This window comes from Coturnix japonica, chromosome 1 (assembly GCF_054131305.1).
Source record: "Coturnix japonica strain WE chromosome 1, WE-NBRP24, whole genome shotgun sequence".
NCBI lineage: Eukaryota > Metazoa > Chordata > Aves > Galliformes > Phasianidae > Coturnix > Coturnix japonica.
The window spans coordinates 80,591,457-80,609,023 of NC_140663.1; the positions used below are offsets into that span (position 1 = coordinate 80,591,457).

The 17,567-nt window shown below is 49.4% G+C and overlaps 3 protein-coding genes across 3 annotated transcripts; all 3 read right to left on the bottom strand.

The window, feature by feature from the left end:
* Positions 1-696: 696 nt before the first annotated feature.
* On the bottom strand, positions 697-3,255 carry LOC146762547 (inositol 1,4,5-trisphosphate receptor-interacting protein-like 1). The gene has a single exon (XM_085536793.1). The coding sequence runs from the start codon at positions 3,108-3,110 to the stop codon at positions 1,461-1,463; it is 1,650 nt and encodes a 549-aa protein (XP_085392919.1). The 5' UTR covers positions 3,111-3,255; the 3' UTR covers positions 697-1,460.
* A 2,949-nt stretch (positions 3,256-6,204) lies between these two features.
* Positions 6,205-9,031, bottom strand: LOC107306512 (inositol 1,4,5-trisphosphate receptor-interacting protein-like 1). Its single transcript, XM_085536794.1, has one exon. The coding sequence runs from the start codon at positions 8,642-8,644 to the stop codon at positions 6,995-6,997; it is 1,650 nt and encodes a 549-aa protein (XP_085392920.1). The 5' UTR covers positions 8,645-9,031; the 3' UTR covers positions 6,205-6,994.
* Positions 9,032-11,708: 2,677 nt separating this feature from the next.
* Positions 11,709-14,535, bottom strand: LOC146762548 (inositol 1,4,5-trisphosphate receptor-interacting protein-like 1). The gene has a single exon (XM_085536795.1). It carries the CDS (start codon positions 14,146-14,148, stop codon positions 12,499-12,501), a length of 1,650 nt encoding a protein of 549 aa, XP_085392921.1. The 5' UTR covers positions 14,149-14,535; the 3' UTR covers positions 11,709-12,498.
* Between the last annotated feature and the right edge of the window lie 3,032 nt (positions 14,536-17,567).

A 17,567-nucleotide genomic window follows, 5' to 3' on the forward strand; every position in this document is an offset into this window, starting at 1 on the left:
TTCTAGATTACTTCCTTCAACATGCTATAACAGAATGGTGGCACATGTGAAGCACTGTATAGAGAAGGAAGAAATGAGTGTTCCTTTGGCTTACAGATCAACACTTTTTACTTCTCTCTCCAGTTAAAAGCATGGGAACAGTTACTGTCTTTGGCCTAGCTGGTGGTTTTTAGTTGTTTTGTATTTGCTTAGTTGCTACAGAATTTTTGATGAATGGGAGGAAAGTCAGCTGCAATGACATTGGTTTACCCCACCCTAAGTCAGATTAATGTATTTGTGTTACTTTTTTTCTGTGCTGATGTCAGTGCCAGCTCTGCAGAAAAGGGGGTCCTGGCCATGCCTTCACCATGAACCTAAGTTACAAAGCCCAAAATAATGTCTAATGAACATAGTCAAGCTTAAAGCTGGCTTCTGCGATTGTTAGTCTCAGCTTGCCATCCACCAGTGTCCCAAAGCTGATGCATCAGTTTCACCAAAAGAAGGGCAAATATACCACAAGTTTGGTTTGTTTTTTAATTTTTATTAATTTTTATAATTTTTATAAAATTTTATAATTTTTATAAAATTTTATAAATTTTTATAATTTTTATAAAATTTTATAACATTTTAGAAATTTTAATTAAATTTTTATTAAAACACATACATTGATGGAATATCAATGTATGTGTTTTAATAATATGCATGTTCTGATCTACATTAACTATATTTAACTATTTAACTATATTTTCAGCGTGGACAAAGATGATTCTTCTTCACTGCATGTGGTCCCGGCACCTAAAAGGCATATGTAGAAATGCCGGTGGCTACCAGGATATGGGTCTAGCTGTCTCTGTCTCCCGGCTGCTCGGATAGATGTCTTCATGGTCTTGCTGTACTCCAAACGCTGCCTTAAGTAAGCAGCTTCTTTTGAAATCCATCAGATGTAGCCTGCTGTAGCGGCTGTTTCCCAAAGAAGTCTCTGCTGCATCGCATCTCTGCGGCCTCCTCGTGCTTCTGCTATCAACAGCCCCTGCCTACTCAAAGGACAGAGATGTGTCCAAGTCCTCTTGCTGTACCCTGAGCCTGAGCTCAATCCAGAGGACTCTGCAAGAGGTGGTTGTCAGCCGGAGCTTGCAGAAGCAGACAGAGGGCCTCAAATCGCACCGCACTGTTGACAGTCGAGGCATAGCTACCCAGGCTTCTCTCACCAGTTCCTGGAATCAGGTTGCAGTTTTCTCCGTATCCTGGAGAGTCTGTAGGAGGCTGAGCATCTTCTCTCTCCCCAGGTGGTCCTCAGGGTGGTGAAGGAAGGACAGTGTAGTCTCACATCAGCTGCTCCCTTGTGCATATTCAGTTCAGCACTCTGGCTACCGCACTGTTGGTTTGTTGTGGAGAAAACATTGGGGAGCAATTCCGACTGCCTGCTGAGTGGTGTCTTCTCCATGTCCAGAGTGCTGGTCTGTAGGACAAGTGGGTGTCTCTCAATTGCTATCGATCAGCAGGCCTGTGAGCCGATCTTGCAGCTCCTGCAACTCCTGCAGTGCCTGCTCATAGCTGTCTGGATCTTGCACCAGGTGCTGGAGGAGGTTGAGCGGTTGGGACGCTCGGAATTCCTGCGGCAAGATAATCTCCGCAGGCACGTCCTCATTTCCTATGAGGAAATGGTTCAGGCGTTTTTCCTCCACACAGCAGCGCAGGTAGCGCAAGATGTCATCCATCCGCTGCAGGAAATAGCTCACATGCCAGCCTTCCGGAGGGATGGCAGTCAGGAGGTGCATGATCACTGTCCTCAGTTGGTAGGGAGAAAAATTCTGGCCCGCCAGGATGTGGGCACCCACTTGCACATATCTGAGGTTGTTGAAAGTGTTCCCCTGGTCATGAGTGGCTATGTGCTGGAAAAACTTTTCCTCAGCCACCGCACAACTCTGTGGCCAGGTTGTGCTGGGGGTAAAAGCAGCCTCTGTCTCCTGGCTGCTCAGAAAGATGTCCGTATTCTCTTGCTGGACGCCAAATACGGTCTCAGCAACGAAGTCTGTTTTGTGGATGTCTGTCAGATGAATCCTGCAGGAGCGCCCGGAGAACCCCACACTCATAGTGCATGTCTCTGCCTCAGGCATGTATTTCCAGGCATTTGTGATCAGCACCTGGAACCATCGGGCAGTCTTCTCCGCGTCTAGGTAGGCGTCCTTGCAGAAGTCACGTAGCAGGCTGGGCTGCTGATCTCCCAGCTCTTCCTCGGAGGTGTGGAGAAAGCACCGCATACCCATCTCCTGCTCCCTCCCGCACGTGCATTCCAGATCTACACGGATGCGGGAGTTCCTTGCTGGCAGCTCCCCTGCGGCACCCAGATCGAGGTGGAAAACGTGCCCACGGGGGGCCGACAGGGGCACAAGCAGGCGGAACATGGGTTCACCCTCAGGGGGACACCAGCCTTCATAGGCTCTGCCCACCCCGATGGGGTGCTCTGGCACCGGAAAGAAAGTATCTGACACCAGATACTGGCATAAGTTGATGAGGCGACCAAAGAGGAGGAGGACCTGCTCACAGTTATCTCGATGAATTTGCTCTGGCCAGAGCACATCAGCACGGAGAAGATTACTCCCCTCCTCTTCCGCTTTCTCCTGCTGCACCTCCGGTTCCCGTTGCTCCTCCTGCTGCTCCTGCTGACGGATGGAGCTCTCCTCATCACTGATGTCTTCAGTTCTCTGGAACTTTTTACAGATCTTCCACATGAACCAGAGAAAAAGGAAGAGAATGCAAACAACACTGCAAACCTTCCAGTAAGGCAACACAGACAAGAGCAAGGCTTGAATATCCACCCTGCTCTTCTCCAGGTTGCTCTCTTCTAATTGTGGAAGCGGAAGCGGAAGCTTTGCCATCCGCTTTCGCAGAAACACCTGACGCATGCGTTCCAGAAGGCTGCAAACCTTCCCGTAAGGCAACACAGAGGACAAGGCTCGAATGCCTATCCAGCTCTGCCCCAGGTTCTCTACGTGCTGCCACTGCAGTGTCATCTGCTCTTGCAGAAACACCTCACGCTCACGCATGCGTTCAAGCGTTTCCGCATCCAACTCATCACCAACGAAAGCCACTGTCCGCGCCAACAAGGCGAAGAAAAACGCCAAAGCCATGATCTGGAAGAGATGAGAGAGGGGAGGTCAGTGAGAGGGGCTGGGTGGGAGCTCGAGCACGGCTGGGGGAGCGGGGCCAGGAGCCACACACAGCCCCTGGGCTCAGGTAGGAGCGGGGCCGAGGGAGCTGGGAGGCAGCGGGGGCTGAGGCCAGCGCCGCTGCCGGCTGCCCAGAGAGCTGCTCACAGGCTCCCCTGAGCGCTCGCTGCCGGCACTGCAGGCTCCCAAAGCCCTCGCGGGCCGCAGTTCGCGCCCGGCCCAGCACAGCCTTCCCCCTGCTGCTGCACTCACCGCTGGCCCAGGCCAAAGTGCAGCAGCGCTGCCCGCTGCTGGCCTCGATGCCAGCCCCGCATTGTGACGCGCTGTGCCGTCACAGACGCCCCATCCCCACCCTTCGGCCCCACCCTTCGGCCCCCCCTCAGCTGCCCTGGGCCTCCATGGCCGCGGCATCGGCCCTGTTCTGAGGCACGTGGCCGGACTGGATTGCCTTTGTTTCCCTCGGCTTTTACTGCAGAGAAAGCAGTTGGCTTCATATATCGTACTACTCTAAGGGGCGATTACAGATTAAACACATCTTGTTCTTCACCTGATTTTTTGGGTTGCATTTGCTTCAATTTCTTCAGATTTTGTTGATGCAATATTCTTTTTATTATTTTCCGCAGATGTAGCTCTTCTAAGCCTGTTCAGGTCCACTTTAAATCTCAGTTTTTGTCCACTCTGGACTTCTTGACTCAAGAGAGGGATCTCTGAGACGAGTGTGTTTCAGCCTATCTGCAGTGCAGTAAATCAAGTGGGCCTGTCCATCTTGAGCCTTGTCTATGTTTTTCTGAGTTCCCAGGGTCTCCCTTAGGTTTGCCTGCAGTTAGATTAGTTTTCACCAATTCTTTTACTCCTTTAAGGGATCACGACAGACTAAATAGCACACATTATGGGCAACTCTTAATGAGTATTACTGGATATTCCAGGATCTGAATCAGAACTGTAGTCTCTTGTTTATGTGAATCTTCATTCCATGTAGTTTTAAAATTTTCTTAAATAGCGTTAATTGGAGTAAATAATTCTGATCTTAATAAGCAAGTTCCTGAGATGTATATTGCTGACAAGAATTGTAAGGCTTTTGATACTGTCCCCCGTGACATCCTTAGAACAAAGCTGAGGAAGTATGGGATAGATGAGTGGACAGTGAAGTGGGTTGAGAATTGGCTGACTGGCAGAGTGCAGAGGGTTGTCGCTGGCGGTGCGGTGTCCGGTTGGAGGCCTGTAACTAGCGGTGTCCCCCAGGGGTCTGTACTGGGTCCGGTCTTGTTCAACATCTTCATCAACGACCTTGATGAGGACCTTGATGACCACCCTCAGCAAGTTTGCTGATGACACGTAGTTGGGAGGATTGGCTGACACGCCTGAAGGCCGTGCTGCCATTCAGCGAGACCTGGACAGGCTGGAGAGCTGGGCAGTAAGAAACCGGATGAGGTTTAACAAAAGCAAGTGTAGAGTCTTGCACCTGGGTAGAAATAATTGCATGCACCAGTACAGGCTGGAGGAAGACCTGCTGGAGAGGCGCTCTGCTGAGAGGAACCTGGGCGTCCTGGTGGACGACAGATTGACCATGAGCCAGCAGTGTGCCCTTGTAGCCAAAAAAGCCAATGGCATACTGGGGTGTATTAAAAAGAGCGTGTCCAGCAGGTCGAAGGAGGTGATCCTCCCCCTCTACTCTGCCCTGGTGAGGCCTCATCTGGAATATTGTGTCCAGTTCTGGGCTCCCCAGGACAAAAAAGACAGGGATCTCTTGGAAAGAGTCCAGCGGAGGGCCACTAAGATGGTGAAGGGCCTGGAGCATCTCCCCTATGAGGAGAGACTTAGGGAACTGGGTCTGTTTAGCCTTGAGAAAAGAAGGCTGAGAAAGGACTTGATCCATGTTTATAAATACCTGAGGTGTGGGAGCCATAGTGGTGAGGCTGGTCTCTTTTCAGTAGTGCGTGGGGATAGGACTAGGGGTAATGGGATGAAAGTACAGCATAGGAAGTTCCGCACGAATGTGCGGTTGAACTTCTTTACATGTGAGTGTGACAGAGCACTGGAACAGGCTGCCCAGGGAGGGGGTGGAGTCTCCTTCTCTGGAGACATTCAAGACCCGCCTGGACGCCTACCTGTGCGACGTGGTGTAGGGAGCCTGCTTTGGCAGGGGGGTTGGATTCGATAATCTCTGGAGGTCCCTTCCAACCCCTACAATTCTGTGATTCTGTGAAATAATGGTGGTCTTACCTAAAGTCTGAAAACCAAAATTTCTTCCCTCCTAATGGCTGTTAAATGATTCTTGGACTCAAGAAATAGTGTGGCTAACAGGAACCCATGTCACTTTCTAGATTACTTCCTTCAACATGCTATAACAGAATGGTGGCACATGTGAAGGACTGTATAGAGAAGGAAGAAATGAGTGTTCCTTTGGCTTACAGATCAACACTTTTTACTTCTCTCTCCAGTTAAAAGCATGGGAACAGTTACGGTCTTTGGCCTAGCTGGCGGTTTTTAGTTGCTTTGTATTTGCTTAGTTGCTACAGAATTTTTGATGAGTGGGAGGAAAGTCAGCTGCAATGACATTGGTTTACCCCGCCTTAAGTCAGATTAATGTATTTGTGTTACTTTTTTTCTGTGCTGATGTCAGTGCCAGCTCTGCAGAAAAGGGGGTCCTGGCCACGCCTTCACCACGAACCTAAGTTACAAAGCCCAAAATAATGTCTAATGAACATAGTCAAGCTTAAAGCTGGCTTCTGCGATTGTTAGTCTCAGCTTGCCATCCACCAGTGTCCCAAAGCTGATGCATTAGTTTGACCAAAAGAAGGGCACATATACCACAAGTTTGGTTTGTCTTTTAATTTTTATTAATTTTTATAATTTTTATAAAATTTTATAATTTTTATAAAATTTTATAAATTTTTATAATTTTTACAAAATTTTATAAATTTTTATAATTTTTATAAAATTTTATAATTTTTTATAATTTTTATGAAATTTTATAAATTTTTATTGAATTTTTATTAAAACATATACATTGATGAAATATCAATGTATATGTTTTAATAATATGCATTTTCTGATCTACATTAACTATATTTAACTATTTAACTATATCTTCAGTGTGGACAAAGATGATTCTTCTTCACTCCATGTGGTCCCGGCATCTAAAAACCTGGACTAACATGGCATATGTAGAAATGCCGGTGGCTACCAGGATATGGGTCTAGCTGTCTCTGTCTCCTGGCTGCTCGGATAGATGTCTTCATGGTCTTGCTGTACTCCAAACGCTGCCTTAAGTAAGCAGCTTCTTTTGAAATCCATCAAATGTAGCCTGCTGTAGCGGCTGTTTCCCAAAGAAGTCTCTGCATCGCTGCATCGCATCTCTGTGGCCTCCTCGTGCTTCTGCTATCAACAGCCCCTGCCTACTCAAAGGACAGAAATGTGTCCAAGTCCTCTTGCTGTACCCTGAGCCTGAGCTCAATCCAGAGGACTCTGCAAGAGGTGGTTGTCAGCCAGAGCTTGCAGAAGCAGACAGAGGGCCTCAAATCGCACCGCACTGTTGACAGTCGAGTCATAGCTACCCAGGCTTCTCTCACCAGTTCCTGGAACCAGGTTGCAGTTTTCTCCGTATCCTGGAGAGTCTGTAGGAGGCTGAGCATCTTCTCTCTCCCCAGGTGGTCCTCAGGGTGGTGAAGGAAGGACAGTGTAGTCTCACATCAGCTGCTCCCTTGTGCATATTCAGTTCAGCACTCTGGCTACCGCACTGTTGGTTTGTTGTGGAGAAAACATTGGGGAGCAATTCCGACTGCCTGCTGAGTGGTGTCTTCTCCATGTCCAGAGTGCTGGTCTGTAGGACAAGTGGGCGTCTCTCAATTGCTATCGATCAGCAGGCCTGTGAGCCGATCTTGCAGCTCCTGCAACTCCTGCAGTGCCTGCTCATAGCTGTCTGGATCTTGCACCAGGTGCTGGAGGAGGTTGAGCGGTTGGGACGCTCGGAATTCCTGCGGCAAGATAATCTCCGCAGGCACGTCCTCATTTCCTATGAGGAAATGGTTCAGGCGTTTTTCCTCCACACAGCAGCGCAGGTAGCGCAAGATGTCATCCATCCGCTGCAGGAAATAGCTCACATGCCAGCCTTCCGGAGGGATGGCAGTCAGGAGGTGCATGATCACTGTCCTCAGTTGGTAGGGAGAAAAATTCTGGCCCGCCAGGATGTGGGCACCCACTTGCACGTATCTGAGGTTGTTGAAAGTGTTCCCCTGGTCATGGGTGGCTATGTGCTGGAAAAACTTTTCCTCAGCCACCGCACAACTCTGTGGCCAGGTTGTGCTGGGGGTAAAAGCAGCCTCTGTCTCCTGGCTGCTCAGAAAGATGTCCGTATTCTCTTGCTGGACGCCAAATACGGTCTCAGCAACGAAGTCTGTTTTGTGGATGTCTGTCAGATGAATCCTGCAGGAGCGCCCGGAGAACCCCACACTCATAGTGCATGTCTCTGCCTCAGGCATGTATTTCCAGGCATTTGTGATCAGCACCTGGAACCATCGGGCAGTCTTCTCCGCATCTAGGTAGGCGTCCTTGCAGAAGTCACGTAGCAGGCTGGGCTGCTGATCTCCCAGCTCTTCCTCGGAGGTGTGGAGAAAGCACCGCATACCCATCTCCTGCTCCCTCCCGCACGTGCATTCCAGATCTACACGGATGCGGGAGTTCCTTGCTGGCAGCTCCCCTGCGGCACCCAGATCGAGGTGGAAAACGTGCCCACGGGGGGCCGACAGGGGCACAAGCAGGCGGAACATGGGTTCACCCTCAGGGGGACACCAGCCTTCATAGGCTCTGCCCACCCCGATGGGGTGCTCTGGCACCGGAAAGAAAGTATCTGACACCAGATACTGGCATAAGTTGATGAGGCGACCAAAGAGGAGGAGGACCTGCTCACAGTTATCTCGATGAATTTGCTCTGGCCAGAGCACATCAGCACGGAGAAGATTACTCCCCTCCTCTTCCGCTTTCTCCTGCTGCACCTCCGGTTCCCGTTGCTCCTCCTGCTGCTCCTGCTGACGGATGGAGCTCTCCTCATCACTGATGTCTTCAGTTCTCTGGAACTTTTTACAGATCTTCCACATGAACCAGAGAAAAAGGAAGAGAATGCAAACAACACTGCAAACCTTCCAGTAAGGCAACACAGACAAGAGCAAGGCTTGAATATCCACCCTGCTCTTCTCCAGGTTGCTCTCTTCTAATTGTGGAAGCGGAAGCGGAAGCTTTGCCATCCGCTTTCGCAGAAACACCTGACGCATGCGTTCCAGAAGGCTGCAAACCTTCCCGTAAGGCAACACAGAGGACAAGGCTCGAATGCCTATCCAGCTCTGCCCCAGGTTCTCTACGTGCTGCCACTGCAGTGTCATCTGCTCTTGCAGAAACACCTCACGCTCACGCATGCGTTCAAGCGTTTCCGCATCCAACTCATCACCAACGAAAGCCACTGTCCGCGCCAACAAGGCGAAGAAAAACGCCAAAGCCATGATCTGGAAGAGATGAGAGAGGGGAGGTCAGTGAGAGGGGCTGGGTGGGAGCTCGAGCACGGCTGGGGGAGCGGGGCCAGGAGCCACACACAGCCCCTGGGCTCAGGTAGGAGCGGGGCCGAGGGAGCTGGGAGGCAGCGGGGGCTGAGGCCAGCGCCGCTGCCGGCTGCCCAGAGAGCCGCTCACAGGCTCCCCTGAGCGCTCGCTGCCGGCACTGCAGGCTCCCAAAGCCCTCGCGGGCCGCAGGTCGCGCCCGGCCCAGCACAGCCTTCCCCCTGCTGCTGCACTCACCGCTGGCCCAGGCCAAAGTGCAGCAGCGCTGCCCGCTGCTGGCCTCGATGCCAGCCCCGCATTGTGACGCGCTGTGCCGTCACAGACGCCCCATCCCCACCCTTCGACCCCACCCTTCGGCCCCCCTCAGCTGCCCTGGGCCTCCATGGCCGCGGCATCGGCCCTGTTCTGAGGCACGTGGCCGGACTGGATTGCCTTTGTTTCCCTCGGCTTTTACTGCAGAGAAAGCAGTTGGCTTCATATATCGTACTACTCTAAGGGGCGATTACAGATTAAACACATCTTGTTCTTCACCTGATTTTTTGGGTTGCATTTGCTTCAATTTCTTCAGATTTTGTTGATGCAATATTCTTTTTATTATTTTCCGCAGATGTAGCTCTTCTAAGCCTGTTCAGGTCCACTTTAAATCTCAGTTTTGGTCCACTCTGGACTTCTTGACTCAAGAGAGGGATCTCTGAGACGAGTGTGTTTCAGCCTATCTGCAGTGCAGTAAATCAAGTGGGCCTGTCCATCTTGAGCCTTGTCTATGTTTTTCTGAGTTCCCAGGGTCTCCCTTAGGTTTGCCTGCAGTTAGATTAGTTTTCACCAATTCTTTTACTCCTTTAAGGGATCACGACAGACTAAATAGCACACATTATGGGCAACTCTTAATGAGTATTACTGGATATTCCAGGATCTGAATCAGAACTGTAGTCTCTTGTTTATGTGAATCTTCATTCCATGTAGTTTTAAAATTTTCTTAAATAGCGTTAATTGGAGTAAATAATTCTGATCTTAATAAGCAAGTTCCTGAGATGTATATTGCTGACAAGAATTGTAAGGCTTTTGATACTGTCCCCCGTGACATCCTTAGAACAAAGCTGAGGAAGTATGGGATAGATGAGTGGACAGTGAAGTGGGTTGAGAATTGGCTGACTGGCAGAGTGCAGAGGGTTGTCGCTGGCGGTGCGGTGTCCGGTTGGAGGCCTGTAACTAGCGGTGTCCCCCAGGGGTCTGTACTGGGTCCGGTCTTGTTCAACATCTTCATCAACGACCTTGATGAGGACCTTGATGACCACCCTCAGCAAGTTTGCTGATGACACGTAGTTGGGAGGATTGGCTGACACGCCTGAAGGCCGTGCTGCCATTCAGCGAGACCTGGACAGGCTGGAGAGCTGGGCAGTAAGAAACCGGATGAGGTTTAACAAAAGCAAGTGTAGAGTCTTGCACCTGGGTAGAAATAATTGCATGCACCAGTACAGGCTGGAGGAAGACCTGCTGGAGAGGCGCTCTGCTGAGAGGAACCTGGGCGTCCTGGTGGACGACAGATTGACCATGAGCCAGCAGTGTGCCCTTGTAGCCAAAAAAGCCAATGGCATACTGGGGTGTATTAAAAAGAGCGTGTCCAGCAGGTCGAAGGAGGTGATCCTCCCCCTCTACTCTGCCCTGGTGAGGCCTCATCTGGAATATTGTGTCCAGTTCTGGGCTCCCCAGGACAAAAAAGACAGGGATCTCTTGGAAAGAGTCCAGCGGAGGGCCACTAAGATGGTGAAGGGCCTGGAGCATCTCCCCTATGAGGAGAGACTTAGGGAACTGGGTCTGTTTAGCCTTGAGAAAAGAAGGCTGAGAAAGGACTTGATCCATGTTTATAAATACCTGAGGTGTGGGAGCCATAGTGGTGAGGCTGGTCTCTTTTCAGTAGTGCGTGGGGATAGGACTAGGGGTAATGGGATGAAAGTACAGCATAGGAAGTTCCGCACGAATGTGCGGTTGAACTTCTTTACATGTGAGTGTGACAGAGCACTGGAACAGGCTGCCCAGGGAGGGGGTGGAGTCTCCTTCTCTGGAGACATTCAAGACCCGCCTGGACGCCTACCTGTGCGACGTGGTGTAGGGAGCCTGCTTTGGCAGGGGGGTTGGATTCGATAATCTCTGGAGGTCCCTTCCAACCCCTACAATTCTGTGATTCTGTGAAATAATGGTGGTCTTACCTAAAGTCTGAAAACCAAAATTTCTTCCCTCCTAATGGCTGTTAAATGATTCTTGGACTCAAGAAATAGTGTGGCTAACAGGAACCCATGTCACTTTCTAGATTACTTCCTTCAACATGCTATAACAGAATGGTGGCACATGTGAAGGACTGTATAGAGAAGGAAGAAATGAGTGTTCCTTTGGCTTACAGATCAACACTTTTTACTTCTCTCTCCAGTTAAAAGCATGGGAACAGTTACGGTCTTTGGCCTAGCTGGCGGTTTTTAGTTGCTTTGTATTTGCTTAGTTGCTACAGAATTTTTGATGAGTGGGAGGAAAGTCAGCTGCAATGACATTGGTTTACCCCACCTTAAGTCAGATTAATGTATTTGTGTTACTTTTTTTCTGTGCTGATGTCAGTGCCAGCTCTGCAGAAAAGGGGGTCCTGGCCACGCCTTCACCACGAACCTAAGTTACAAAGCCCAAAATAATGTCTAATGAACATAGTCAAGCTTAAAGCTGGCTTCTGCGATTGTTAGTCTCAGCTTGCCATCCACCAGTGTCCCAAAGCTGATGCATTAGTTTGACCAAAAGAAGGGCACATATACCACAAGTTTGGTTTGTTTTTTAATTTTTATTAATTTTTATAATTTTTATAAAATTTTATAATTTTTATAAAATTTTATAAATTTTTATAATTTTTATAAAATTTTATAATTTTTTATAATTTTTATGAAATTTTATAAATTTTTATTGAATTTTTATTAAAACATATACATTGATGAAATATCAATGTATATGTTTTAATAATATGCATTTTCTGATCTACATTAACTATATTTAACTATTTAACTATATCTTCAGTGTGGACAAAGATGATTCTTCTTCACTCCATGTGGTCCCGGCATCTAAAAACCTGGACTAACATGGCATATGTAGAAATGCCGGTGGCTACCAGGATATGGGTCTAGCTGTCTCTGTCTCCTGGCTGCTCGGATAGATGTCTTCATGGTCTTGCTGTACTCCAAACGCTGCCTTAAGTAAGCAGCTTCTTTTGAAATCCATCAAATGTAGCCTGCTGTAGCGGCTGTTTCCCAAAGAAGTCTCTGCATCGCTGTATCGCATCTCTGTGGCCTCCTCGTGCTTCTGCTATCAACAGCCCCTGCCTACTCAAAGGACAGAAATGTGTCCAAGTCCTCTTGCTGTACCCTGAGCCTGAGCTCAATCCAGAGGACTCTGCAAGAGGTGGTTGTCAGCCAGAGCTTGCAGAAGCAGACAGAGGGCCTCAAATCGCACCGCACTGTTGACAGTCGAGTCATAGCTACCCAGGCTTCTCTCACCAGTTCCTGGAACCAGGTTGCAGTTTTCTCCGTATCCTGGAGAGTCTGTAGGAGGCTGAGCATCTTCTCTCTCCCCAGGTGGTCCTCAGGGTGGTGAAGGAAGGACAGTGTAGTCTCACATCAGCTGCTCCCTTGTGCATATTCAGTTCAGCACTCTGGCTACCGCACTGTTGGTTTGTTGTGGAGAAAACATTGGGGAGCAATTCCGACTGCCTGCTGAGTGGTGTCTTCTCCATGTCCAGAGTGCTGGTCTGTAGGACAAGTGGGCGTCTCTCAATTGCTATCGATCAGCAGGCCTGTGAGCCGATCTTGCAGCTCCTGCAACTCCTGCAGTGCCTGCTCATAGCTGTCTGGATCTTGCACCAGGTGCTGGAGGAGGTTGAGCGGTTGGGACGCTCGGAATTCCTGCGGCAAGATAATCTCCGCAGGCACGTCCTCATTTCCTATGAGGAAATGGTTCAGGCGTTTTTCCTCCACACAGCAGCGCAGGTAGCGCAAGATGTCATCCATCCGCTGCAGGAAATAGCTCACATGCCAGCCTTCCGGAGGGATGGCAGTCAGGAGGTGCATGATCACTGTCCTCAGTTGGTAGGGAGAAAAATTCTGGCCCGCCAGGATGTGGGCACCCACTTGCACGTATCTGAGGTTGTTGAAAGTGTTCCCCTGGTCATGGGTGGCTATGTGCTGGAAAAACTTTTCCTCAGCCACCGCACAACTCTGTGGCCAGGTTGTGCTGGGGGTAAAAGCAGCCTCTGTCTCCTGGCTGCTCAGAAAGATGTCCGTATTCTCTTGCTGGACGCCAAATACGGTCTCAGCAACGAAGTCTGTTTTGTGGATGTCTGTCAGATGAATCCTGCAGGAGCGCCCGGAGAACCCCACACTCATAGTGCATGTCTCTGCCTCAGGCATGTATTTCCAGGCATTTGTGATCAGCACCTGGAACCATCGGGCAGTCTTCTCCGCGTCTAGGTAGGCGTCCTTGCAGAAGTCACGTAGCAGGCTGGGCTGCTGATCTCCCAGCTCTTCCTCGGAGGTGTGGAGAAAGCACCGCATACCCATCTCCTGCTCCCTCCCGCACGTGCATTCCAGATCTACACGGATGCGGGAGTTCCTTGCTGGCAGCTCCCCTGCGGCACCCAGATCGAGGTGGAAAACGTGCCCACGGGGGGCCGACAGGGGCACAAGCAGGCGGAACATGGGTTCACCCTCAGGGGGACACCAGCCTTCATAGGCACTGCCCACCCCGATGGGGTGCTCTGGCACCGGAAAGAAAGTATCTGACACCAGATACTGGCATAAGTTGATGAGGCGACCAAAGAGGAGGAGGACCTGCTCACAGTTATCTCGATGAATTTGCTCTGGCCAGAGCACATCAGCACGGAGAAGATTACTCCCCTCCTCTTCCGCTTTCTCCTGCTGCACCTCCGGTTCCCGTTGCTCCTCCTGCTGCTCCTGCTGACGGATGGAGCTCTCCTCATCACTGATGTCTTCAGTTCTCTGGAACTTTTTACAGATCTTCCACATGAACCAGAGAAAAAGGAAGAGAATGCAAACAACACTGCAAACCTTCCAGTAAGGCAACACAGACAAGAGCAAGGCTTGAATATCCACCCTGCTCTTCTCCAGGTTGCTCTCTTCTAATTGTGGAAGCGGAAGCGGAAGCTTTGCCATCCGCTTTCGCAGAAACACCTGACGCATGCGTTCCAGAAGGCTGCAAACCTTCCCGTAAGGCAACACAGAGGACAAGGCTCGAATGCCTATCCAGCTCTGCCCCAGGTTCTCTACGTGCTGCCACTGCAGTGTCATCTGCTCTTGCAGAAACACCTCACGCTCACGCATGCGTTCAAGCGTTTCCGCATCCAACTCATCACCAACGAAAGCCACTGTCCGCGCCAACAAGGCGAAGAAAAACGCCAAAGCCATGATCTGGAAGAGATGAGAGAGGGGAGGTCAGTGAGAGGGGCTGGGTGGGAGCTCGAGCACGGCTGGGGGAGCGGGGCCAGGAGCCACACACAGCCCCTGGGCTCAGGTAGGAGCGGGGCCGAGGGAGCTGGGAGGCAGCGGGGGCTGAGGCCAGCGCCGCTGCCGGCTGCCCAGAGAGCCGCTCACAGGCTCCCCTGAGCGCTCGCTGCCGGCACTGCAGGCTCCCAAAGCCCTCGCGGGCCGCAGGTCGCGCCCGGCCCAGCACAGCCTTCCCCCTGCTGCTGCACTCACCGCTGGCCCAGGCCAAAGTGCAGCAGCGCTGCCCGCTGCTGGCCTCGATGCCAGCCCCGCATTGTGACGCGCTGTGCCGTCACAGACGCCCCATCCCCACCCTTCGACCCCACCCTTCGGCCCCCCTCAGCTGCCCTGGGCCTCCATGGCCGCGGCATCGGCCCTGTTCTGAGGCACGTGGCCGGACTGGATTGCCTTTGTTTCCCTCGGCTTTTACTGCAGAGAAAGCAGTTGGCTTCATATATCGTACTACTCTAAGGGGCGATTACAGATTAAACACATCTTGTTCTTCACCTGATTTTTTGGGTTGCATTTGCTTCAATTTCTTCAGATTTTGTTGATGCAATATTCTTTTTATTATTTTCCGCAGATGTAGCTCTTCTAAGCCTGTTCAGGTCCACTTTAAATCTCAGTTTTGGTCCACTCTGGACTTCTTGACTCAAGAGAGGGATCTCTGAGACGAGTGTGTTTCAGCCTATCTGCAGTGCAGTAAATCAAGTGGGCCTGTCCATCTTGAGCCTTGTCTATGTTTTTCTGAGTTCCCAGGGTCTCCCTTAGGTTTGCCTGCAGTTAGATTAGTTTTCACCAATTCTTTTACTCCTTTAAGGGATCACGACAGACTAAATAGCACACATTATGGGCAACTCTTAATGAGTATTACTGGATATTCCAGGATCTGAATCAGAACTGTAGTCTCTTGTTTATGTGAATCTTCATTCCATGTAGTTTTAAAATTTTCTTAAATAGCGTTAATTGGAGTAAATAATTCTGATCTTAATAAGCAAGTTCCTGAGATGTATATTGCTGACAAGAATTGTAAGGCTTTTGATACTGTCCCCCGTGACATCCTTAGAACAAAGCTGAGGAAGTATGGGATAGATGAGTGGACAGTGAAGTGGGTTGAGAATTGGCTGACTGGCAGAGTGCAGAGGGTTGTCGCTGGCGGTGCGGTGTCCGGTTGGAGGCCTGTAACTAGCGGTGTCCCCCAGGGGTCTGTACTGGGTCCGGTCTTGTTCAACATCTTCATCAACGACCTTGATGAGGACCTTGATGACCACCCTCAGCAAGTTTGCTGATGACACGTAGTTGGGAGGATTGGCTGACACGCCTGAAGGCCGTGCTGCCATTCAGCGAGACCTGGACAGGCTGGAGAGCTGGGCAGTAAGAAACCGGATGAGGTTTAACAAAAGCAAGTGTAGAGTCTTGCACCTGGGTAGAAATAATTGCATGCACCAGTACAGGCTGGAGGAAGACCTGCTGGAGAGGCGCTCTGCTGAGAGGAACCTGGGCGTCCTGGTGGACGACAGATTGACCATGAGCCAGCAGTGTGCCCTTGTAGCCAAAAAAGCCAATGGCATACTGGGGTGTATTAAAAAGAGCGTGTCCAGCAGGTCGAAGGAGGTGATCCTCCCCCTCTACTCTGCCCTGGTGAGGCCTCATCTGGAATATTGTGTCCAGTTCTGGGCTCCCCAGGACAAAAAAGACAGGGATCTCTTGGAAAGAGTCCAGCGGAGGGCCACTAAGATGGTGAAGGGCCTGGAGCATCTCCCCTATGAGGAGAGACTTAGGGAACTGGGTCTGTTTAGCCTTGAGAAAAGAAGGCTGAGAAAGGACTTGATCCATGTTTATAAATACCTGAGGTGTGGGAGCCATAGTGGTGAGGCTGGTCTCTTTTCAGTAGTGCGTGGGGATAGGACTAGGGGTAATGGGATGAAAGTACAGCATAGGAAGTTCCGCACGAATGTGCGGTTGAACTTCTTTACATGTGAGTGTGACAGAGCACTGGAACAGGCTGCCCAGGGAGGGGGTGGAGTCTCCTTCTCTGGAGACATTCAAGACCCGCCTGGACGCCTACCTGTGCGACGTGGTGTAGGGAGCCTGCTTTGGCAGGGGGGTTGGATTCGATAATCTCTGGAGGTCCCTTCCAACCCCTACAATTCTGTGATTCTGTGAAATAATGGTGGTCTTACCTAAAGTCTGAAAACCAAAATTTCTTCCCTCCTAATGGCTGTTAAATGATTCTTGGACTCAAGAAATAGTGTGGCTAACAGGAACCCATGTCACTTTCTAGATTACTTCCTTCAACATGCTATAACAGAATGGTGGCACATGTGAAGGACTGTATAGAGAAGGAAGAAATGAGTGTTCCTTTGGCTTACAGATCAACACTTTTTACTTCTCTCTCCAGTTAAAAGCATGGGAACAGTTACGGTCTTTGGCCTAGCTGGCGGTTTTTAGTTGCTTTGTATTTGCTTAGTTGCTACAGAATTTTTGATGAGTGGGAGGAAAGTCAGCTGCAATGACATTGGTTTACCCCGCCTTAAGTCAGATTAATGTATTTGTGTTACTTTTTTTCTGTGCTGATGTCAGTGCCAGCTCTGCAGAAAAGGGGGTCCTGGCCACGCCTTCACCACGAACCTAAGTTACAAAGCCCAAAATAATGTCTAATGAACATAGTCAAGCTTAAAGCTGGCTTCTGCGATTGTTAGTCTCAGCTTGCCATCCACCAGTGTCCCAAAGCTGATGCATTAGTTTGACCAAAAGAAGGGCACATATACCACAAGTTTGGTTTGTTTTTTAATTTTTATTAATTTTTATAATTTTTATAAAATTTTATAATTTTTATAAAATTTTATAAATTTTTATAATTTTTATAAAATTTTATAAATTTTTATAATTTTTATAAAATTTTATAATTTTTTATAATTTTTATGAAATTTTATAAATTTTTATTGAATTTTTATTAAAACATATACATTGATGAAATATCAATGTATATGTTTTAATAATATGCATTTTCTGATCTACATTAACTATATTTAACTATTTAACTATATCTTCAGTGTGGACAAAGATGATTCTTCTTCACTCCATGTGGTCCCGGCATCTAAAAACCTGGACTAACATGGCATATGTAGAAATGCCGGTGGCTACCAGGATATGGGTCTAGCTGTCTCTGTCTCCTGGCTGCTCGGATAGATGTCTTCATGGTCTTGCTGTACTCCAAACGCTGCCTTAAGTAAGCAGCTTCTTTTGAAATCCATCAAATGTAGCCTGCTGTAGCGGCTGTTTCCCAAAGAAGTCTCTGCATCGCTGTATCGCATCTCTGTGGCCTCCTCGTGCTTCTG